Here is a 26,497-nt window from a genome sequence, read left to right as displayed (position 1 = left end):
TGAAGCTTCCCAAACTAACTTTGATAGCTTAACTCAGTTACTACTACAGTAATCAGTGACAACAGCTGTCTGTTGGACCTAAGAAAAATTGAGAACTTGGCATTTACTGCCATTCTACTTCTTGCCTGATTTCTCTAGTCCTTGATCCCTCTCCTTCTTCTGCTCCCATTAGTTACCTCATTAGATACCCAAGATCCTGCATCACATCCAGGCTTGTTCTCTCACATCAAAATTGTTCCTTGTTTATTGCCTTATATATTGTTAGTCCTTGCCTATCAGTCCCTTCCAGCAACAGGTAACATATATGTACTTCTGACCTTCAAACTGCAGACCCAGACTCACTGGTTTAAGAAATGAGTCAATCTTATTCCAGGCAGGCCTTTAACATACTAGTGATAATAACAGTATATACCCAGCTATTTACAATTTATACTGTATCTAACTCTAAGTGCTCAATATTTTCTATTTAACAGCAAAGTTATGGGTTACCAACTATTAATGAGGTCCTTTGGGGTGGAATATCAATGACTTTCCTCTCTTAGCACTTCATATAATTTGTTTTTACTAGTTAGATCATGTATTTTTCCTTTCAATTATGGGTTTTCTACTTAAGAAAAAAAAACAGTGTTTTTGCGAAAGACTACAGGGAGACAGAGCATATGGATATGAGTTAGCATATACAGAAGGAATAGGTAGTGTTCCTTTATAGATAGTGTTCCTTTACTCCTCTTTTCCATGGTTGCACATTGTTAGAAGCCGTCTGTAACAAAAGGAAACTTTTACCTAATTAGTTATACTTACCTTCAAACTCAAATGAAGGCTAGAAATAGCTTTAGTGAAAGGACCAGATGCCAGTGTCTATCAAATCAATGTGATATAGCTGGTATCCTATTAACCCTCCTATCAATAAGTTTGCTCATCAGTAGAGGCACAGGGCCTTAGAAATTTTATATAGACAATAATAATTACTGTGTACTTATTTGTCCTAAGATCTCAGGGTTAAAAAATAATGCCAACATCCTTTTCTTTATCAATTACCAATTTAAGCATCTCATACCATCACTTTAGGAAATGAAGTGTGATCTTAGATACTCATCTAAGATGAGTCTCTATCTGGGAGCTCATTAATGACCTAGTTATGCTCTCTACCCTCTTCAGCCAGTTTCAAAGGTTCAAATGTCACAGGAAACTGCTTCACATGCCAATGACTGCCACATCCTGCTCTACAGCATACCTCCATGCCTATTAGAAGTATTAAACATACTTCCATATGTCTAACCATTGTCAACAAAGAAACAGGCCAGCTGGGAAAAGAGCCAAAAATCTTTGGTTGGAAAGTTTTCAAGGTAGGCAGACACTCTAGCCCTTAATAAAGTATGCTTGGAGCAATATAAATAATAAATTAAGAGCAATAGTTACCAAAGGACTATTAATATTATTGGGTGGTGACATATTTTAATATTATCATTACATCTTCTAAAATCCAAAGCACAAGAGACCAAAATTTAAAATTGGATCCACAACACAGCATTCTCGATCTATCTCCCTTCTTGCTCTCATTCATCCTTATCCCTTAACAAAGACCCACTCTCTACCAAGCACAAAAGATACAAACACAGCATTCAGGCACTGGCTGTCTTCAGCTTAAAACACTACGTACTCCACACTTTCCCACAATTCGCAGCTTTCAGTCATGCTGGTGTCCTCTTTGGTTAGAGCACTTCGCTCCTCAAAATATTGAGTAGTTGCCTAAATTCTTTTGCACCTATTCTAAACAGTGCTAATATCTGAAAAAGATTTTGAACTGAGCCTGAATTGACGCTATACTGAGGTCTCTTTCCTCCTCTGGCAACAGTGTCTGAATAAAATGTTTTAACTGCTTAAATAAAAAAAAAAATAATAATAAAAAATAAAAATAAAAAGAAGACCTGAGAAAGAGTAGCCCACCTCAACATAGAAGCCATAACCCTAAGCTATCACACAGAATTCAAGTACCAGCAGCAATGATGTTTTAAAGGTGCCTGGAGGCAACCTTAAAAAGGAATTATCAGTTCTGCTCAGTAGCCTACAACCATTCAATGAATATTCAGAGTCCTACCACATGTAAAACACTCTGTGTGCCATTCCCTTCTTTTATAGGAAGCTGTTCTTTCCCTGCTATTTCTACCTGTGCTATCGCCTCAAGTAGTCCCTTTGCCAACTCCTATGAAAACTGTTTCCTTTCTTAGATGAAGGCCTTCCGATGCTTAGATCCTTAGTAACTTCTTTATATTCATCTCACTTCCCCCATTATTAGTATTTCTTAATCCGATTTGCATCTAAAACCTCTGAACAGTGTTTTTCTAATTATGGGCTGCCAGACATTTCTAGTTGCCATACTCACTTTCTGATATACATTTAAGTTTGTGTATTACCTCTGAGCAACGGTTCTCACTTTATGTACATCAGAATCACTTGAAAAACCCATAAATACACACATTGCTGGGCTAAAGAGTTTACATTTCTAACAAGTTCCCAGGTGATGCTCATGGTCCAAGGACTATACTATGGGAACCACTGCCTTTGAGAAACTGATGAAAACTATAAAAAACATAACAATTTTCGTGGAATTTCAAAGAGTTCATGGATACTCATTCATAGATATTTTCCGCTCTATATTTCTAAGGAGTGGTCAGAACATAGCGTTTCCTGATTTGACCATAAGAAGTGCTAACTGTGGTACAAGTGTGCCTGCAAACACCTAAGAGTAGGAGGAACTGCTGGGTATTGGAAAGTCCGTTGTATCCCATGGGCTGGCCTCTCTTCAGTCTCATGTGCCTCTTTCACATCCATGTCATCATTTTTCTGTACTTCTGGTTTAATTCCCAGAAACAAAAGACTCATCACTTAGTATTTAAAAGGCTCTTTGGAGTCACTCAAATAAAACTATTTCATAGGTGAGAAAGTGGTCTGGTAAAAGAACATAAACACTGGATTAAGACAGAATTGGACGATAATCTTAATTCTGCCTTTCCTAAAGGTATAACCAGTAAGCTTCAATTTCTTCATCTATAAAACTGGTGATTTTATAGAGAAATCATTTTTATCCCTTCCAGGCAAAAGTTATATGAACTCACTACCAGAGAGTAGGGGGTGGAGGATGGGGGAGGTAGATGGGGTTAAGGGGGTAAAATTTAGGGGAAGAGGGGGAGGGTGAAGTGGGTAAAGGAGATCAAATATATAGTAGCTGAAGGAACCAACTTTGGATGGTAAACACACAACAGAATGTATAGATGTCAAATTATAATGTACACCTGAATTATATAATTGTATTAACCAACGTTACCCCAATAAACTTAATGAAAAAAAATTTAAGTTAAAAAATAAATTTAAAAAAACCAATGGTTCTTATTTATGGTAAGGAATTTAAATGTTGGATAGACAGGAATGTCTAAATTAAGAAAATTAAAAGATTGAACTAAATAATTTCTAAGATACCTTCAAAAATCTAACATTCTATATTCATGAACTCCAACTAGCCAGCATGTCATTATTCACTTATATTTTCTATATAGACTCCACAATCATTTATTCTTCAACTCAGCATAAACTCCTTAAAAAACAACCATACCTTCACTTTACCCTTCCTTTCTCTACCTCTTTCCCTCTACAATATCTAACAAAATTCAAATATCTACTAGAAAAATAAAAATGAATAAATTATTCTCCTATCCTCAAAAAAGGCCCATGTAAATATCCTGTCAACACAGAAAAGCCCTTTTGAAGAAGTTTCCTTCTGTATTTCTCAAACTGTACTTCTTAAATAGCCAAAATCCATTAAATTAATCTTTAATCTATTCAATAAAATCTCTCAGGCCGCGGTTCTTGTAGATATAGCTTAATTCTGTATATTTTATTTTTTAAGGATCTACTATACATTCTTTTCTCAATCTATAATCCCATTAGTTTTTTGAAAGAACTCTTAAAATGGATCTAATATGAGTGAATGTACACAAATGTCTATCAAAATTAGCACCCAAATCCCAGGCTCTATGAATCTATAAATTATCTAAGCATCAAGCAATTTCCATTAAACACACCTCTTGTAGAAGACGTGGATCCAGGCAGTCACCATCATCATTAAACATGGACTCCCAGCTCTCCTCAGTAGCAGCACTTCCCTCAATGCGAGAAGTTTCAGTTGCTTTCGGTTCCATGGATGTCTCCATAGATACTGGTTCTACATCAGGAAAAGATATACCAAATTCTATATTCTCTGAGTCATCTTCTTCTTTTGTTTTGAACTCTTCAGCAGTTTTCAGTTTCTGCAATGCTTCTGTTATATCGCCAGTACAATCTAGATCATTGCCCAAGGCACTATCTGAAAGTACTTTTGTCCCATTTAGCATACTGAGTTCAGAGTCCAAAAGAGTGTTACAATTACTACCAGTAATCTTCTTTATAGGTAAGGAGGAAGCATAATCTGACAAGCTCTCTATCAACTTTCCTGTTGACTCTGTGAAACTAGATGAAATACGCTTAGCATAACTATCTGAGCAAGTGGTCAGGTCGCTGAAATTTTGAGTGTCATTACCACTTTCAGCTACCTGAAGAGAAGCTGTACCTGCGTCCATTCCTAAATATTTTGAGAAACTACTTGTGTTGCTATGGGCCTCATCAGCTATTCTAACTGCAACTACACAAGGGCTGCCTACAGTTATTTGATCATCTGTATTGTCTATCTTACATGCCTCATTTGTAATGTCACCTACACTCTTAGACCCATTATCTGTATCTGTTTCATGAACAAGGACAACTGTATCAGAAGGTTCATACTTTACACATAACTCATCAGTAGCACTGTCATTCTCCTCACATTCTCTCATCACCATTGGATCAAAAATGCCATTTGTGCTCTCTAATTTGTTGACTACCGTCATTCTATGAGAGATGTGACCCATCATCTCAGGAATGGACTCTACACCTTTCTGACCCAAGATGAAATGAGTACTGTTGACTCTATCACCAACATTCTCAGCTTCAAAGTCTACACAAGTCTGATCAGTGACACCATCTGAACTTCCAGGAACAAGAATAGTGGTGATGCCTCCACTGCTGAGCTTCAACATTCCATCTGATATTTGCATGCCTTGTTGCACAATTCCAGAATCAGAGCTGAGTTTTACTGGTGCAATCATACATTCAGGTTTCAAAACAGAACTAAAAGCTCTAGGAAACTGGGATAGTACCTCCAAAACCTTGGCATCAGTTTCAACTCTGCTTTCCAAATCTCTGCCTTCAAATGTTTCCCCACTTAGTTTGTGCCTAGCGAGATCACAGAGTTCCACATTTTGGAATGGTTTGTTTAGAACCTGAGCCTTACTGATTTCTGAACAAGACTGAGTCAGAAGCAATTTTTCATATCCTGTCACATCTGTGCTTTCATCCTCCAAATATTCTACTTTTTTTGGTTTAAAATGTGTTTGTAAAGATACACTAGGAATAACCTCAGGATTTAGGTCTCCTTGCAGATATCCTTGGGATAATACGTCTTTGGATTCTGTGGCTCCTCTCTTAGTACAAATCCTATCTTTATTTCTCTCTTGAAAGCATGTGTCTTTCTTTAATTTTGTTGAAGATTTCTTTCCTTCCCTACGATTGTGCTCTTTTTCATCAGGATTAATACTTGGTCTTTGAGTCTCAGGTTTGTCTCTAAAGATCTCCCTTTGGGAGAGACAATCTTCTCTTTGTTCTTCTTTCACCACAGAGTTAGGTGGACCACAGCTTTTTTCCTCATCACCTGTCCTGAGTACTACACCCCTTCGAGCTTTAGGTACATAAAGTGCCTTATCAGGCCTCTTAGCTCGAACTCTGCATCTTGCTGCTTCTTGCTGCATGGCACCACCTCAATCTGTAAGAAAAAGAGAATAATTTAATTACCAGAAACTAATTACAACATATTGAACCAAGAAATTTTTAGAGCAGGTAGAGGGCCTACGAATCCATTCTATAGAAACCTTCAAGTTAAAAGAAAGAAAACCTACCATAAAATAATTAATGCAATCAAGTAAGCAACTGATGAAAGTAAATTCCAAAATAATTCATGGGACCATGGATTTATCCATATATCCTCTTTCTTCATATTCTCCAAATCCTTTCCCTCTACCTCCCAAGTCCTCTCTACTTTTTAAACAAGTAGCCTTATCTTAGGCTGAATTAAAACAGATTATTAAAAGTGATTCTAAGCTAACAAAAACACAACTGTCTCCATATTCCAGGAGCTCGGAATTTATATTGAAGAGTATATGCAGGGAGGACCCCTAAAACACATTTGCTCAATATATATCTATAAATATGATTTTAAGGATAACTTGAATGGTATTAATGTGAATATGGGCTAGAAAATGAGATGACTAATCAGGGACTGCTTTCTAGAAGACATTGCTTTTGAACATGATTTTTTTGGAAAGAAAGAGGTAATGAGAGAGAGAAAGCCATTATTATATTAATACTATTTAATCAAGTGACTTACTATAAATTTTTCTTCCTTCCAGCAGCAATAAAATAGGCCTGAATAGGATGAAGGAGGGTGACGGCCAAAGAACATGATGAGATAACTCATACTAGTAATGTCCTGACAATCTCCACTATGGTTGCTCAAAAGAATTTAAAAGGGGGGAAATTTTAACAAAAGTTAAATAAACCTTTACCTACTATCTACAACATATATGGAAATGTGCGAGATAATTTCATATTGTCACTTTTAATTTTCAAAATAAGTGAAGTAGATATTAGTTTGTACAGAGCAAAGAGAATAAGGAGGTACTATACTTAGCAAATACCCACATACGCTGGGAAGCATCCATTATTAATATTTCACCACACACGGTTCAAAAAAAAAGAGAGAGTAAGACAAAAAGGCTAACAAATCCTGTCTTCTCTATTCCAGATCCCTAAAATGTCACCTGATCCAAGATACTTCCTCAGTGAAGAAGCTCTGCTCTCATGGCACAGGCTATTATTTTCTTTTCCGTCCAAGTACATACCATGGCCCTGTTCATCAAATGTCCTAAGTGATCTTCCTGTCCCTTTTCTCCTTGATGTCTTAATTGTTATCTAGCCCACCATTCTTAATGGATTTTCTATCTTTCCATTTGTAGAAGAATATGACTTTAACATTTAGCCATGCAAAGATTTTTCAGAAATGCCTACTTTTCAAAAACAGAAGTACTAAAGTATATTTCATTGGAAGGGATGCCATAGACACAGTGTATCTTGATCTCAGTTAGCAAAGCCTCTGACAAAGTAATTATAATGAACTTCTGTGTATAAGATAGCAATTTTGTGAGTTACTTAACAGAACTATTAGGTGGACTCACCACAAAAAGTAATGATAATGGGTAGAAGTAAATTTAGAGAGGGTTATTTAAAGGAGAATTGTGTCCCCATAGCTCTTTGAAACTCAATATGTTAAGCAATCATTTAGATGTAAACAATTTCCTAAAAAGGATAAAAGTTCAGATTCCTTTATGACAGTAGACAGTTAACTGCTAACACACACCTTAAATACTGTAGGCCAAATCATTTTTTCTAACTATATTTCTGACCCCTGACATCATACATGACCACTTGTCCAATTGTGTCCATAGTTTCAAAATTCTCCTTGAGAATCAGGCACTAAATTCTCACAGGAGTACCAGTATCTGCTGCCAAAAAGGTTGGGGACCACTGTCTTACATGATTACAAGAGTTATCAATGTCAGCAAATTTAACATTAATACTTTTATCAAATCTAACATGCGTATTCTAATTTTGTCAGTTAACCCAGCAATAACCCAGCAATGTCCTTTATTTCCTTCTCCAAGCCTGAATCCAGTTTAGAATCAGGTAATACATTTAGTTATCATGTCTCTTTGGCCGCCTACATTCTAGAAAGTTTCTGCAGCCTTTCACATCTTTTATGACACTGACATTTTAAAAGACTAGCTACTCTCTCCCACTTTTTTAATTGAACATCCCTCATTTAAGATTTGTATGACATTTCCTAATGATTAGATCGAGGTTATATATTATCAACCAAATAGTACACAGGTGGTCAGTCACGTGTCCTTCTCAGGACATCACATCTGTAAGCATGCACATGATATCTATCTGTCCTCCAATGGTGATCTTAACTTTGACCACCTAGTCAAGGTATTGTCCAATTTCTCTACTATATAGTAATTGTGTATTTTCTCCCTTGAAACTAATAAGCAGTTTGTGGAGTTACACTTCAAATGCATGCAAATATCCTGCTCCTCATCAAAACATCCCCCCAGATTTTATACCCACTAATGATTCTAATCTGATCCAATCTTCATTCTGATGGCTGCAAAATGATGATTTTCAAACTCTGCAAGTTCGTTCACATTTACCAATCAATCCATGGCATTGTTCTGAAAGTAAAAGTAAATTACATATCTGAAAACTCACCACAGAAGCGAAAATTCCCCAAATTAAGACTAAGATGTTAAAATCTTAGTTTTCAGTTGGTCGATATATCTAAAGAACATCCTCTAACTTTTGCAAATTGAAGTTGAAAGTAACTATCATCTATCCAATGTTCCATTTATAAAAAGGGAAAAAGCGTGTCTCTCAAAGTTATATGGACCCTTTAATAGACAGCATAACATGTCCGTCCCTTTTTTGCTCTTTTCCAGAAAACAAAGAATCAAGATTAGTGTTCAAACACAATAATTAATCCATCCCAAATGTCTGGTAATACTTATTCCTCTGTTCCTTTTTAAAACCATCTCAAACACTCTGGGAAGGAGGCAAGGCACAGTCAATTAATATATGTTAATAAACGTAAATGTGAGGGAATCAGAGGAAAATATTTTTTGGTGAGAAATATTTAGACAATATATTTATTTCCTATTTTTTAACATGTTTGAACTATGGAATATTTTTTAGAATGAAATGTCTCAAATGATGTATATATTGAGTGCTCACCCTGACATCCCAAATGACTTGCAAAACTATGCAATAGAAAGACTTTTATGTAAAGCATATTAAAGTGCCAATGCAAATATCCTGAATGCAGGTTCAACAGTTAGATTTTCAGTTCAAGATGACAGATGAGGCACACATATACACCCACCCCTCCAATAAAAAGGGGGGGGCCACATCTATATTGGAATTCATGTTATAATAAATGTGGCACTTCGAATCAATGCAAAATTATAGAATATCCAGGATCAGGTCAAGACTTTACTTAGGATTTTACGTGTATATTTATGCAATATCAGTCTACAATTTTCCTTCCTACTACTGGAAATTACATGATTGCACTGAGGTTACTATAAGACATTATGTAAGTTAAATATTTATGTATAAGCTGGGCTTACTTCTCCTTAAATATTTGGTAGAACTCATCTGTAGCTCTGTCGAGGAATGGTAATTTTTGGTGAAGATGTTTTAAATTATTTTCTTTAATGTTACATCTATGGAATTTTCTTTCTTCTTGAGTCAGTTTCACAAATCTCTCTAGAAAATTTGTCTTTTGACCTAAGTTTTCAAATTATTGATATAAAAGTTTATCGCAGTATTTTCTTATCATTTTAACGTGTTTGTCTATCTAAAGTTAGTAACTATTTGTACCTGACTCCTAGATAACTGTACAATAATTTCATTTCATAATCCTTTCCATACGTACGCTTAGTTTTTGTCTAAAAATATCTTTACATTGCTCCCATCCTTTAATGGACATTTATTTCTATTTTTTAAAAAATCTGGTGTCAGTCTATCATGGTTTTGTAGGTGTCTCTTTCCTCTGATGATTCTCAAAATATTCTGTTATGTATTGATGTTCTCAAGTGTCTACTGTGCATTAAAGTGCATGTTCAGTATTGTTTTTCTTTTAGGACATTACACTTCTTGAATTTGAGTATTTTAGTTGAGTCTTTTACCAGTTTTATTCATTCAAGGCAATAGCTTGAGATTCATCTTCCACATCACCAGTTCTCCCTTCATTTTTGCCTATTCTGCATTTTATCCTAGTCAAGTAGTTTTTAAATTTTAATGACTAAGGTTTTAGTATAGAAGTGCTATCTATCCCCTGCCCTGCCCCTCATCTCTTTGGTCTTTAATAGTTTTGTTGTTGTCCTTATATTTGTTTTCTTTTACCTTTAATCATTTTTAATATGTTTATTTTATTATTTCATATGTTATAATTATGGCATTTACTTTTTAGTTTTATAATTTAAATTTATTATAATTAATATTAAATATTTATTATTTAATAGTTCTACTTGCTGAAGTTCTTGAGAATTTAATTCTGTTCTCTCTTGTGTCTCTGACTTGTACTTAAGGCATTGTCAATTTTTTTAAATTTAACTTTGGGTAGTGAGCTCAACATCAATGGGGCTTTATCTGTGGGAATTTCATAGAGCCAGACTACAAGTATTCCTCTATGGAGTGGTTCTGCATTAATTTTTAAGTTTGAGGTTTTCTGGACTGTGCAGTAAGTATAAATATGAAACTCAAACCCAGAAGAGAGTAAAACTATAGCTACAAAATCTCAGAAAACTTTTCCCCTTTGCTCAGGACCCAGGTGAAAACACACGAGCTTCCTTATTTTCTTTCTGAAACTGAGTAATTTTCTTTTCCAGTCTACTCTTTAAGTGAGGCTACAGTGCGTTGAGATTTAAGGCTTTAGGAAGTGAATGCAGTTTCCAACTCATTTCTTCCAAGCCCAATGCCTCCACTCCTATTTCACAAGCCTCTTAATTACTGGAAATAGAAACATTAGTAAAATTAAAAATAAACAAAAACTGTAAACAATCTAAACGGGAATAATTTATTAAAATTATGGCCTATCCATACAGTAGATTAATAACTGTAATGCTAAATTAAAAAAGAAAATTATGATCCAATCCATTTTTTTTTTTTTTGCACGAAAGAACGTGTGCATGTATATGAGTGTGCAGTCAAGTATCAACTGTGGTTCCTGGGTTGGACCCCAGCTCCATACTTGACTAGCCCTAACCTCTCAGACAAATTATTTTATTCAATGGCAAAAATTACCATTCTGAGCCTTAGTTTACTCAAAGCATAAAATGAACATTATAACAGATTTATTTTATAGGCACACTGAATAGATTAAATAATGCATGTATACAAATTTGCTAGTCATGGTAAAAATCTCAATACAAGATAGCTATTATTTAAATAGGCAATTGAGTTCATGAAGTTCCAAGTTTCACACAGGGAATTAAAAACCATTATAATAACAATAATATTCAAAACGTGCCTTGATTACCTATAGAATCCACTTCTACTTGACACTAACATGTACTTCAACTATGTATCCTGGTTTTGCCCATCAATCTCTAACAGTCTAATGCTACAAACATCCAATAATACAAAATAAACACGATATAGCCTAATTGTAAAGTGAAAACACAGAACTTGAAAATAGCAGGATTTTATGAAGTTGATAATGACATTGAAGGAAGTGCTCATCTCACAACAAAACCCTTGGGGAATAAAGATCTGGCAGAATCAAACCAGTAAATAACCGAAGAGGGGAAAACCCCACAAGGATAATGACAGAATAGGAAACAAGAAAAATGTCAAAGGATAATGAAAAATCTCTTGAGAAACTGCTAAAGTTCTCAATAGTTTTGTTAAAACTGATGCCCTAGCCTAGTTTATATGATAAATCCTAAGAAAATCAAAGTGAAGGATGCTATCACTCACACAATTTTAGTGGAAAAATTATACCACGAAAGTTTATCACTTTATTAATCCTGATAATTAGCACAACTGTAATAACAACCTAAATTTCATTAACTATGTGTTAAAATAAATGTTTTCATTTCAGAAAACTGTCCCACAACAAGTCTTTTTTTTCAATAACTATGAAACTTTAGTCTCCATTTTAAATAAGTCTACTCTAAAAGGTATTTTTGAAGTACCAATTTTCTCACTTAACAAAAATTTTTCATAAATGTAAATTCGTAAAGGGAGAAAGGTTATTTTCAAACTGTTAACAAGTGGTTAGATCTGGGAGAGTAGAATATGAGAGGAGGAAAAAAATAAAAGATTACTACCTTTTTATACATGTTACTCAGTCTTATTAAAATTGGTTAACATAAATATAGTATTTTTGTAATTAAAACCAAAATCACTAAAATTTAAAGATCTACTGTTTTAGTAATAAGAAGCCATTATTATAAACTGGCATAGGAGAAAGCGAAGGCAATGAAAACTGATAAACAGATCTTTACTAGATAAAATTACTTAAGTAGGAAAATGATGACGAGTAACCTCGTCAATATATATCTGATGGGATAATAAAACAAAACAGCACACATATTACCTGATGTTGGAAAGATACCTTCAAGGGTTGCAGAATGCTGAAGGAATCTCTACTTTTTGGTCCAAGAATGATCTAGAACTACTTTGTTCAATACAGTAGCCACTAGCCAGATGTAGCTACTGAGCACTTGGAAAGTGTCTAGTCTAAATAGAAATGTTCTATGCATGTAAAATACCCCTGATTTCAAAGGCTTGGTATACTTTCCCCACCAAAAAAGTAAAATGTCTCTATTTTTGTATTAATTGTATCTTGAAACAATACTATTTGTGATATATTGGGTTAAATCAAATACATTAAAATTAATTTCATGTTTATTTTTGTATTTTTAAATATGGCTACCTGAGAATTTAAAATTACTTATGTGGCCCACATTTGTGGTCTGTGTTATATTTCTAATGGGATAGCACTGGTCTAAGATCTTGTCATATCCTTAATGTCACAAGAACAAACACAGTCTGTGCTTCCTCTTCTGCCTTGCCTGTTTTTGATTTTTCCACTTTCAGCAACAAGGGTATATAAATATATACCAAACCAAGAAATCAACTAATACATGAATGTATAGATAAGCTTATCTGCATACTTTAATGTTCCAAATGTTCATAATGATCTCAAAAAAATAAGAACCAAAAGAAGTTTACTTATGTTTCATAAATCAAAAATAAGACTGATTGGACAACATTCCTATGTGATACAAGTTATCCTCAACAAATTTAGGACCATTTCTTCTAACTTAACTTTTTTTCCCCTGAAAATGAGGGCTTTTTATATACATTTAAAACTGTGGAGGGCCCTAGATTAAGAATCATTTCTTTGCATTCTAATAAAACAGCTTCCTTTGTTTTACTATACTATCAAAATCATTCTTACTCTCATTCGTCTATTTATATACAAAGTGGCAGAACTAAGAGATGCTAACATCCTTCAGCAGTTCAGCAGCATATATGTAAAGGAATAAAAATACCTTTAAAGTAAACTTAGTATGTTTACAATTAAATGTAGTATCTAAACTATATTAAGTAGCACAAATAAACCAATAGATTTCTGAGCACTAAGATGATTATATATTTTTAAATTCTAGCCATTCCTTCAGAAAGAGTCACTGTTCTCTCAATTTCAGTTTGGTGAATGGTATCATTGACAACTCAGTTGTCAGTTTGGTGAATGGTATCATTGACAACCCAGTTGTTCAAGCCAGAAACCTAGAAGTCATTATCCCTGACATTTCAATCAATTGCCAAGCTCTCTTCATTCTACTATACTGCTTCCAGTTATTTTCTAATGTGCAAATCAGATTTGGTCATTTCCTTGTTCAAAATTCTTCAGTGGCTCTTCATCATATCCCAACTTTAAAGTATCTTAAATAGCATATTTGATCCTACATGATCTTAACTCCACTGCCATCCCTAGAACTGCCTATATGTCCAGTCTCATCTCCAGCCACTCCTAGTTTCAGATTGTATATTCTATCAATTCCAGCTCCTGGTAGTACTAGAAACATGCCCACCTGCCTTCTTACATCTCTATGGTATAAGGCATACTATTTTCTCAGATGCCTGCCTGACAGTTTCTACCTGTCCTTCAATTCTCACATTAGAGGTTACCTCCTCTATAACTTCATCCTCCTATACCCTTACATATATCTTCATTAAAGCAATTATATCACTTTGCAGTTATGTGTCTGCATGTCCAGCTTGCTTCTAAATAGTAAGTTCTTCGGTATAGGGTTATTTTTTGTCTATCTACAATGCCATAACACTGCACTAGGCACTAAATAAATATCTGTTAAATCATGGCAAGTGAGATATCTCGCTAGGTGATGCTCTCCAACCTCCAGTTAAAATTTGAGGCCTCATTCATTTATTCACTCATTCCATAAACATTTACTGAACAACTATTACATGGCAAGTCCCATCTAGCCACTGGGAACACAGCAATGAACGAAACAGTATGGCCTTAAAGAGCTTACATGGCAATAACAGAGACAAAAAAAAAAAAAAAGGCAAAAATGAAGAGAAAACTGGTGATGTGGAAGATGAATCTGAAGCTATTGCCCTGAATGAATAAAACTAGTAAAAGACTCAGCGAAAATACTCAAATTCAAGTAGCATAATGTTGTCCTAAAACCATACTAAACATTCACTTTAACACACAGTAGACACTTGAGAACATCAATACATAACAGAGTATTTTGAGAATCATCAGAGAGGAAAGCAATACCTACAAAACCATGATAGTGATAAATTCAAAGGAGTAAAATGAAGCAGGAACAGAGATGTACAGTGATGGGGGTATATGGCCATTTTAGAAAGGAAGATCATATGCTAAAGTGGGGAAGAACACAATGAGGAGTTAATACCTGAGCTAATACTTGAATTGAGTCAGTGAGACGCACAAATTATCTGGGGAAAAGAGAATTCCAGGAGAAAAATAAGAACAAGTGCAAAAGTTCTAAGGAAGGACAAGTCTAAAATGTTCAAGAAAATAATCAGAAAATAGATGTAGTAAAAGCAGAGTAAGAAAGGCCCCAGAAGTCAGTAAGATAGCTAAGGGCCAGAACAAGTATGGGCTTGCAGGCTAAGGCAAGAGCTTTGATTTTGAATGTGTTGGGAAATTACTGGAAGGTTTCAACAAGAGAATGACATGATCTGAATTACCTTTAATGAAGATCTTCCTCGCAAAAATGTGAGGAACTGACTATAAAGGGTAAGAGTAGAAGGAGGAAAATCTGTAAGGAAATCTAAAAACTAATGAACATGCAGCATACCTAGAGCACAAGTGGTTAGATTAATAATATATTTTGAAAGCAAAGCTAACAAACCTTGGTGGACTAATTGGATGTGAAGAGAAGAGATGAGTCACTTTGAGAGTTCTGATCTGATCAAGCACGTGACAACAATCACATTTACTAAGATAGGGAAGACTGGGAAATAAAACAAGAAACAAGGAATCAAAAGTTCTGATTTGGACCTTTTAAATTTGAAATGCCTACTGAATAGCCTGTACAGTTGTTAAGGAAGCAACTGGATATGTAAGTTGGAAGCTCAATGGAAGGTGCAAAAATTGGAGATAAAAATTGGGGGGTCATCACCATAAAAAAAAAAAAATGAAGCCAAAGAACAGAATAAGAACACCTGGAAAGTGACAAAAATAGAAGGCCAAGAGGATTGAGCCATGGGGAAACTAAGACCCTTAAAGGTCACAAAGAGGAGATGTGGCTGGCAAAAGAGACTAAAAAAGAAAACAGATGTAGCATCCCAGAAGCCGAGTGAAAAAAATGTTTTTAAAAGAGAGTAATCATTTGCATTAAAAGCTGAAAAGTCAAGTAGGAAGGCATGAGCATTTTATAGATTTGGCAGGACAGAGGTTTTTGGTGACATTGGACTGGTTTCAGTGGGGTTGAGAAATAAATACCTCACTGGAATGGGTTAGGGAGCAAGTATGAGGTAAGAAAGAATGATACAAATAGGAAGAGAGAAACTGATGATGCGAACGGAGGATGGGAAGGTTAACTATTTATTAAAAGGCATATTTACAATAGTTTTCAAATACCAGAACAAAAATTAGCAACTATAAGTAAAATTTCTATCAATTCCTGCTTTGTCATATCTTTATAAGAAATGCAAGGGGAGTATTAAGCAGAATATGATATTCTGAATTGCTCAATTATTCACCTCAGGACAGTTACAGCACCTTGAGCCTCAGGATTTACACATAAATCAAGCTCACATATTCAACGTCTTTCTTAAAAGTTATTTTTGCCTTAGGTAGGTTTGGAATTCATTAGAGCCTGTACAAAATCAGTTCTTCGGTCATTTTTATTTAATCAGTCTAAGCAACACAAATTCTGCTTCTTTAGCAATAGCCGGTAGGTATCTTTGGAGTACTGGGTGACCTTGCAAAGGTAGCAGCTAAATTCACTTACAAACTTTTATAAAGTACTCAGTGTTCTGATGACAAAACTAAATAACAAAGTTCTTTTCCTTGGTCACTATGAGCGTTGCATAGAAGAACAAAAAGGATTTTTCTAAACAGGTTACCTTTTTAAAAAATAATAGATGGCTCAAAGGTCTATAATAGACAGGAAGTCTACTTTTAAGAAAACAATGTAATAAAGTGTAAAGCTAACCAAAAATAAGTAAAATTTTTGTATTTTCCTTAATACAAAAGCTTTATACAATAAACCTTTTTATTAAATTTGTATTTTCACTTCAAAGAGATAATCACTATTTACATTTTGCGTGTATGTGTCTACTGTGAATAAGACTTATTCTGCTATGAGCACAGAATCCTATATAGGAAAACTTTCTAAGCCAGATTTTCTCAAACTTTTTTGCACTCCAGTTTCAAAACGTTTCACATTATGACACAGTACATACAGATCTATACACATAAGTAGCTAAAAATAGTTCCATAAAATATTTAACTATTTGCACTGCTCTTTTTTAATCTATTTCATTTTAATTTAAAAAAATTTTAATTATAATTTAACATCAATTTACTAAGTTGTTTTACTTGATTGGCTGTTTGAAAAACACTATACTAAATAGTACATTCAATATCAGCAACTTTCATAGCAGGAATAGAAAATATTCTCTATTTTAAATGATTTGGAATTTTGGTTGTAGAACAAGATAAAAGGGAAAGTAAAAGATGAGTAAAAAATAGAAATATTATACCACCCGATCAAGAGTCTTTATCAAAGTAATATTATAATATATCTAATCTTTCCACAGTTTCAAGATCCTTTATTCCCAATATCAAGCACATTTCTGCAAATAGCAAACCAAAAAATGTCCTTCTATGAAAGAGCTTCACTTTAAAATATACTTGATCCGAACACAACACAGAGGCACTTATGTATAATATAACATGAAAAATTATAGTTGGACAGCAGAAAAATAGCTTCATATTTTAAAAACTATAAAACCTAATAATGAACCACAACTGATTCTCCCATAGTTTTTTTTAATGCATCCTTCCATAAATGAACTTGAACTAGTTAATACATTTCGCACTTGAAAATGCCGAATAATTCCTACATCTACCTGCAGCTTTACTGTTCTAGTCAAACCAGGTTTATAAAATATATGTTGTAATTTAAATTAACAGAATAAAGAAAATAATTTGTGACATTAGTGCCTAAAATTGAAGCGATTACTCTAGAACTCTTTAACACACCTGGACTAAAGAGGAAAAAAAAGGTTATAAAGCAGATAAACATTTAGAGGACTTTATGTAGACCTTATTCAAAGGTATGTGGGAAACATTCATTAATGTGAAGCAGAATGAGGAGGCAAACAGCTCTATTCAAACTGCTAAATTGGTCATGTATAAAGTGACGTGTCAAGGCCTTATTCATTGTGAAAGGCTGCTTTCACCCACACAACACAATCATATTATGACCTCCAAATTACTACTTTTCAGCAGAGTATCTGCTTTTTATTGTTTGTCTCTTCACCACCTGTTACTTCTTGCCACTCTAAGTATTTTATTTCTCTCAGTCTAATGAATATTGTTTAATTTCAGTGTGTTCAAATTATATACAAAATAAAAAGCCTTCTAAGGATCTGAGATGCTTTTTATTTGAGTGAAATGTATAAACTTTAATATATGAACTTTGTGATACCTATTTTAGTCCCTTGCCAGATGTTATTTGCTTACTTGGTGACACTCAATAGTAACACCCTCATTTGAGCCTCCCAACAACCTCATTAAGTGATATTTTTTTGTGTGGCTTGAATTTTACAGATGAAAAAACTGAGGCACAGGGATAATAACTAAAATGCCAAAGGCCAATGAACTAGAATATGGCTGAGTCTAATCTAGATAATCAGACTCCAGTGTTTGTGCTCCTGCCTTATAGCAATACGCTATACTACTTTATAGCAATGTGAACAGACCAGTATGTGTAGTGCCCTCCATTTTAATATCTTTGACAATCCTCTGGGAAAGAAAAACAGGAATAATTGCATCAATTAGTTATGTCTAGTCAGAAGCCCTAACTATTTCCTTTCACATCTTCAAAAGCTGCTCCAAAAGACGTAAGTAAGTCATGAAGTGAAAAGCCAGAGGAATACTTGTGGGTCAACAAAGCTGATCAGTAAGTTTTTAGAAATCTAGCCTTGTCTACAATTACACTGTGCCTGTCCTACAGAGAATCTAAACCCAAGACTCTCCACTGCCATTTGACGATCTACTTGCCAAAGATGGTTTATAATTGTTCCTTCTGAGATGCAGCCCTCTATGATCTCTGAATACCTACTGCATGTTGTGGATTTCAATAACTATTGCTTGAGTAAATGTGAGGTAGATATTTTCTGCTCCTTGCTGCCATACCGAAATATTAACCTACCCAACTCAAGTAACCTTGACCACCTTGAAAGCAAGAAATGCTTTATCATTGTTATATCAATGCCCAGCACCATTCCTGGCACATGGATGGCATTCAATAAAAGAATGGTAAACAAGAGTATAAAACAAATGTTCTTAACACAAAGCAATATTAATCCAGATGTTTCTCCTTAACTGGAGACTGTGAATAGGTGAAAGGTATGTGCATTCTTGATGAAAGTTAAGAATTCTTTATCATGTTTTTTTATTCAATTCATTAGCTATTTTTTTAGTAACACTCTTTTTTACTTGTTTATGTGACACATGACACATAGCTATTTATGAAAGAAGCCTTATATGCAAATTAGTGGTGAGAGCAAAATTAAACCAGCAAGATTAAAGGCTTGTCCCCCATACTTGGTTCATTCTTGAAAATCAAAATGTCCTGCAAACATCAAAGAAATAAGGCTCTATATTTTTCAAGTATTATCCATTTTTATAGATTGCTAATATACAGAAATGTTCTAATTAAAGGAAATGCTGAAAAGCACTGAGACTATGAATTTGAGATTATAAAGACCTTGTAACATGTTAAATTTAAATAATTACACATTGCAATATAATTCAATTTTGTATAGCCCTAAAAAAGTCAATGAATGAAGAAGCACTATGCTAAGTGCTCATATAGACTATCTCATTTAACAATCATACCAAGTCCTTGAGGTGTACATAATTACCGTTTTAAAGATAAGGTAACTAAGATTTAAGGTCACAAATCTAGCTAATAAGTGTAGGAGCCAGAACTGAAACCCAGATTTGCCTGATCTTCCAGCTTTTCACTGTTTACAAGTCTGCATCCTCCACAAAACAACTCTAAATTTTCTAAAACACAACTGCCTAACTTTAACATTGTGACAACATACCATATTTATTAACTTCATCATTTTGAGACATATAAGTAAAATAAAGGAAAACTGTTTACCTTCATGAACTCCATACATAACTTCCTACCTTAACCACTGAAATCTTGAATCATATGAGGGCTATTTATCACTAACTTTCTCTTTTCTGAAAATTAGGCTTTGCCCCTCCAATACCATGAAAATTCTATTGGCACCCACCACTGCATTCTGTATGAAACCTATCACAGCTATTAGTAATGGTGGTTACTACCTTAGGGAACTCTGGAGTCTTAAAGGACTTTAACTCTCTAATGCAAGTCCAAAATTTTTTATAATATCCACCACACCAAATATTGATTTAAAAAAATCTGGAAACAAGAAAATTATGTGATTAAATAAGTTTCTCTCTGCACGGAACAGCTCTTTGAGAAGATCAACTGTATTCTATTAGAGCAGGGAAGCTGGTTTGCAGATTCTATTTGTTTATATGCCAAAAGGCTAAACATCAACACAGAAGGAATAAAACTGTCTTGTTTTTTTCAATACACAAAAAATGATCAGGTAAGAAAACTTTATTTGCCATGATTTACATATTAGATATTGTTTCCTTTTCCTCTCTTACTTCCACTCAAAATCTCAATGAATTTTGAATCATGGGCCATGAATGGTGGTATTTATTAAAGTAAACCAAGGATGTTTTCTTCTCTCTCTCTCAAGGAAGAAAGAAAACCTGAAGGTTCTGCAGAAGCATACCAAGACTTTTATTTTACTGGATACACTTCAAATCTTCCCTCTCCCTCACTCTCCATATTCACTCAATTGACAAGTTCCACTGATCTTTAAACCTGAATATCTCTTTAAACTGTCTAGTTTTCCCTATCCCTAACGATACTCCAGGTTAAACCAACACACAGAAATGCTTAGATTATTATAAAAACCAATCTAACTGGTCTGCTTTCCTTCTTTTCCATTCATCTTCATCTTGCTTCCAGAACGACCCTTTTAGAACAATTAGCTGGTCGGACATACCCCTTCTCTAAAACCTTTCAATGACTTCCCATCATTCTTATGATAAAATCAACTTTTTAAACATGGCTTACAAGACTCTTCCTAACCTGGCTCCAATCAATTTCTCTTAGCTTTTTGTCACTTCTGTCCTTATATACTATACAGCCACATTGATCTTCTTTCAGATTCTTGAACTCTCCATGTTGTTTGTTCTGTGGGGTTTTTTTCATCTTAGCCTCTACACAGTCTCTTCCTTCTTACTAGTCTAGTCCCCTGAGGCCTCTTAACCATCTTCACCTAACTAATTTCTACATAATCTTTAGGTCTCCATCATAGCTCTTTCTCTGAGAGCCTTAGCTAATCATTCTAGATTAGGTGCCTCTACCATAGGTGCTTCTATTACAGCACTTATATTTTATTATAATTACTGCTTTAATTATACAGTCTTCCCTTACTATGCTAAATGCTTATTAGAAAAGGGATTATGTGTTCTTGCTCATCAATATATCCCCAACACTTGCCACAGTGCCTGTGCATATAACACACATTTTTTTTTTTTTGGTAGCATGAATGAATGAAAAAGCAAAAAAAAAAAAAAAATTGGGGGGATAGGAACTAAAAGAAACAGATTTAAATGGTATTCTATCAACAAAAATCCCATATCAAAATTACACTCTCAAATAAATAAGCGGGACTTCTGGATTCTGCTTATTACATAGAAAGCGGGATAATGCCATTCCCACCCTTAAAACAAAACAAAAGATGGATAAGGTGCAAAAATCACAAATTTTCTTGAGCTCATCAGAGAAGATCGATCACAGGACAAGTAACCCAAAGTTAAAGGTAATAAGACAGGCTCCTCAAAGGAGAGATGGAACATGAGCACTTCCTTACCCATAGTAAGTGCCAGACACCAATACAAACCAGTAAGAACTCAAAGTGTTTTCGAAATTGCTAAAGGCCAAATGTGGGCTACCATGAGAATATAGAACCCTTGACAACCACAGAAATAAGAATTCTCACCGACTCATTGGATCTTCTCCATGGATCTCGTCAAAGTGATCTTTAGATTTCAATTAGAAATTAACAAACTGATTCTAAAATGGATATAGAGGCAAAGGAATCACAATAGCAAAAACAATTTCGAAAAGAGCAAAGTTGGAGAACTCAGTACCTGATTTCAAACTTACTGTAAAGTGCAGTGATTAAGCCAGTGTGGTACTGGAGAAAGTACAGATTTATAGATTAATAAAATGGAAAAAAAAAAAAAAAGAGTCCAGAAATTGACTTACACATATATGATCAGTTGATTTTCAAAAAAAGTACAAGGAAATTCAACAGGAAAAAAAAAAAGTCTTTACAATTAATGATGCTAAAACCAAATTTCATATGTAACAACAGAAAGATAACTTCTATCCATATCTCATATCAGATGCAAAAAATAAATCAAAATAAATCACAGATCTATACAGAAAACCTAAAACTGTAACAATGCTAGAAGAAAATACAGGTGAAAATCTTTGTGACTTTGGGTTAGACAAAGATTTCTTAAATATGAAACCAAAAGCATTATCCTTAAATTTTTTTTTAATTTTTTAAATCAATAAACTGGACTTCAGCAATATTAAGAACTTCTGCTCTTCAAAGACACTGTTAAGACAATGAAAAAACAAACCACAAATTGGAGAAAATATTTGCAAATCACATAACTGATAAAGGACTTTTATCCAGAATACATAATGAAACTCTCAAAACTTGATATCTGAAAACAAACAACAATTTGAGCAATACTTCATCAAAGAAGATATAAAAATGACAAATAAGCACACCAAAAAAATGCTAACATCATTTATCACTAAAAACTACAATTCCACTTATATAAAATTCTGGAAAAGGCAAACTTTAAGGACAGAAAATATATCAGTAGTTGACAGAAGATTAAGTTCAGGTAAGGGGTTGTCTACAAAGCAGCACAAAGGAATTTTTTGAATAGACAGAACTGTTCTTTATCTTAATTGTATGGAAGTTACATGACTGTATGCTTTTGTTAAAACTCACAGAATGTATTCTAAGAAAGGTGAATTTTCATACTACATGTAATGTATATCTTCATTCTTTAAATGAAAAAGAAAAACGATCTGTATCTCCTAGAAATTCTTACTAAAATACAGCTGATAACACTCTTTAATTTCTGATCCTTGACTTTAAAATATACCCACCTTAAGCCAGTGAATAATTAGTGCAGCCTTAGTGAAGTTATATTAGTAAGACTAAAGATTAATCTCTTTCTTAAAACTTGAGGTTATAGTCTTTCCTAATTTAATTCTGTAGTCATTACTTAAAACTTCCATGACTTATTCAACTTTGCATGAGTAAAGAGATTGTAAAACTAACTCTACTTTGACTTTCAACTCCATTATCTATCTACTCCATTTATAACCAAACTACAAAATTCTTTGCATGGCACTCAGGGACATATATAAAACTGTATTTTTAATCCAGATAGTGTTATTCCGAACAACCTCAAAAAAGGGGACTGCGAATAGTCAAAGATACTCTGGCAATTCCAAATGACATTAAGCACATCAATGTACAATAATTTTTTTTTCTGAAACACACTTTTTCATAATTCCTGGCTCAAAAACTTTGACTTACCTACCAGAGTCTACAAGATATAAACTAAGTTTACCTGGTATTCAAGGTTCTCCACAATCTGGTATTCCAATCTTATTTCTACCACTCTCAGACACAAATCCTCTATACTGCACCAGATGGCCTCATGGTCTGTTCATTCCAACTTCTGAAATATCCTCATTGAATTATCTCGGTTTATACAACCCTAGTCACTATTCATTCAAAAGGCTTATCTCAAATCCAGCATTTTCCTTTAACTATTTGAAGACACACTGATTTCATCCTTTTGTGCATTCATTATCTATGGTATTCATTTGTCATTACATACTACCTCATATTCTTATTTAAATGTTTCATTTATGAATGTCATCTCATACTCTATAATATAGTTTCTTGAGGGCAGACACTGTTTCTCACATGCTTCTTATATCTCCAGGAACACAACAGGTATTCACTAAGTATTCAGAAAAAAAATTAATGTGGGATTTAAAATTAATTCTGAATCACTTTTAATTTTAAATTAATTTTAAATTCACTTAAAGGACTTAGACAACTTCCTGGATAAGCTTATTTATACCTTGAGAAGCTTAAGCCAGGGGCACTACTAGACTTTTGTTCCCTGAGGTCTGCCACTGTATCACTTTCATCTTTATATTTCCGAAGCTGAATATAGTGCCTGATATATTTAAATATTTAACTAAATTTCAGTTTATAAGGCCACAGAGTAAGAAATGGAATCCTGGCGTTCTATCCCAATCCTCCTATGATTATATCAGTGCCTTGATATGTTCCCTAATGTTCATATTTGTTCCCCCTTAATAGACTACAAATATCACAACGACAAAAACTGTGCTTTCTCCTCTCTTTAAAGCTTGCAGAGCAACTATCACAGTGTTGAGTCCATGCATACTAGGTAGGCAATATTTCTCTCAGATTTCTTAAACGTAACATAAAGGCAGCTTATAACTTCTTCTCTGCCCTACGTAAAAATATACTATTTATTCTTCCTACTGAGAAGATTTATTTTTCATCATCTTTGGCACAAATTCTAGAATGCTATCTGCCAGGTCGCATGCCTTGATAAATATGCATCCACAAGCAATTATGAAGATAGATAGCTTATAGGGAGGGGGCACTCTCTGGTCAGGTCCCAATGCTGGCCTGTGGTTAGGGGGAAGGGTAAGTGGGGGAGGGGTGTGGCCCTGTGATTAATCACTGCCCACTCTGCTTAGGGGTATTTATCACAGCCCGCTGTCAGGTAAATCACTGGAAAAACACCTCTTCAGTAATTAATGTGAAGTGACGGATGGACAGCCCCTAGGCCCATTAATCAGGAACATCAGCAGCCTACTGAGATTATGAATGTCAGGATGCATAAACTGCCGGTGGATCAATAGGCCCAGGAATTCATCCAAGGCTCTCATTTCCGAGGCATCTCCGGTACATTAGGCTTCCTTGACCCCTCCCCCAATCTAAAGTAAAAAGCAAGACTTCAGAACAAAGAGTAGGAGCTGAGGTCTGAAGTGACCACTGCAAGAAAACATCAAAGAAGCTGCCCATGACTAGGGTAAGTACCAGGATAACAACATGAGCACTGAGCTATACTGACCAAGAGGCTCTCAGAAGGCTCGGTGTCCTGAAAAAGCAGGGGAACCATGAAGATAGCATTCAGTACTCAGAGCGTGATTATCCATTTTAGGGGTAATCCAGTTTCTTGCTTCTAATCTTTTACCAATTTTCCTGTCTACATTTTCTTTCATTTCATATTGGAACCACTAATAAAGAGAGAAGAGAAAGAAAATTCAATTTCTGCTAACAACCTAGGTAAAAATTTCTATTTAAGAGGAAAAAGAAGACTTTGTATAAAATAAAATCACTGAATTATCCTTGAATTTAATTTAGTCTTATCTCTCATTACCATGACAAACCGGGAATTGCCAGAAGCACCCACAGCATCTTCAATTAAGGAAAAGGTGGTCTCCCTGATTCATTAGAATTTACAAAGCATTATGCCAGTATATGGGTTAAAGGCTAAACTGTGTGGTGGGATTCCAGGGAAATGAAATCACATTTTAATTTTATTTCTTCTCTAAGTCAAACGAAAAAATTGTCCATCGGTATGGACTTGAAAGAGAATTACTGTTTGATCATCACCCAAGTTTAGTCAATTTTATATCGGAAATAAGGCTGTTTTTCAGCCTCATATTGAACACCCTCTAGGGTGGCAGTGACAGGAATGAGACTGCTCTTGCTGCCACATCCCGCCAAACCCCAGTGCTGTGCTTTGTGGTCAGATACAGGACAGGCTGCAATCATTGGTAAGAAAGTGTCTCAGAGTCACGGCTGCCTGTTCTGCTAAATCTCATTTCATCCTACTGATGGATAGATGGACAGATGGCTGCGTGGTGAAAGCAGCATTATCAAGCAGCTTCTATGAAGCCTCTAAATGATGGATAGCCCTCTTTCTACTTTCTCCAAACCACCATCGATCCAAGCCATATTTCAGCAGTCAGAAGCCAGTAATATTAAGACACACAATCAGGTTAAGTTACTTGCAGTATAAACTTCTAAAACAGAAATTCTAACACCTCTGCTTTGCTGTCATGAACTACGCTGAAAATGTTACAGTTTCGTTCTTTCTAGATGCTAACCCAATGAATTCAAACATCTCAAAGCCCAAAGGGAACAGCTGGGCTCCATTCCTAGGAGCGCTTGAAAAGCTAGTTTGCCTGCCAAATTTTTTACTAGCCAGTTCTGTGAATGAACTCTGCAACAGTAGAGAGCAGATCTGTGAATATGTGTATCCAGTAGAGTATGATCTATTAGAACCATACAAACCACAATGAGTTTGTCCGTGATATAATCAAATGTGTGAATCCTTGGATATACCAAATGGACCTATCAACATCAAGGAAGGTGATTAAAACCGGGACAGACTGTCTTTTGCACATAATCCTAAAATGCTGTTTCTATCTATTCTACCTGGCTAGCTTCTACTCTCTTGTGTACATATCAAATCATAATCCTTGCCTGTTTTCACAAGCACACTTCTGCATCCATTTGTTCTGTCACCTTTTAGACACTCGTCTCAGCTTGTCGATCTGGACTCCATGCCCTCTTTGTTATTTCCATGTTATCCTGTGCTCTCAGACAGCAATTCGGACTCCTATAACCGGACTCTGTATCAAAGTTATTTCCACTCATTTGTTTGGAAGAAATGGACTCTACCTTACAGCTCTGTGATATAGATTCCCAGAATCCACATGCTCTTTTTATCTAAGCT

At 34.7% G+C, this 26,497-nt stretch overlaps 1 protein-coding gene across 5 annotated transcripts in view; it reads right to left on the bottom strand.

Annotated features, from left to right (window-relative positions):
• R3HCC1L (R3H domain and coiled-coil containing 1 like) overlaps positions 1 to 26,497 on the bottom strand; it is a 67,747-nt gene that overhangs the window by 18,458 nt on the left and 22,792 nt on the right. For all 5 annotated transcript variants that reach the window (XM_016164192.2, XM_016164190.2, XM_016164191.2 and 2 more), the window contains one exon: positions 4,080 to 5,890. In XM_016164192.2, coding sequence (XP_016019678.2) covers positions 4,080 to 5,876 — 1,797 coding nt within the window. In that variant the 5' untranslated portion in view covers positions 5,877 to 5,890. The remainder of the gene's footprint in view (positions 1 to 4,079; positions 5,891 to 26,497) is intronic.

This window comes from Rousettus aegyptiacus, unplaced genomic scaffold (genome assembly GCF_014176215.1).
Source record: "Rousettus aegyptiacus isolate mRouAeg1 unplaced genomic scaffold, mRouAeg1.p scaffold_m13_p_6, whole genome shotgun sequence".
Classification (NCBI taxonomy): domain Eukaryota; kingdom Metazoa; phylum Chordata; class Mammalia; order Chiroptera; family Pteropodidae; genus Rousettus; species Rousettus aegyptiacus.
The sequence above is the reverse complement of the archived record's forward strand: the minus strand, read 5'-3'. Positions and strand labels throughout refer to the sequence as shown.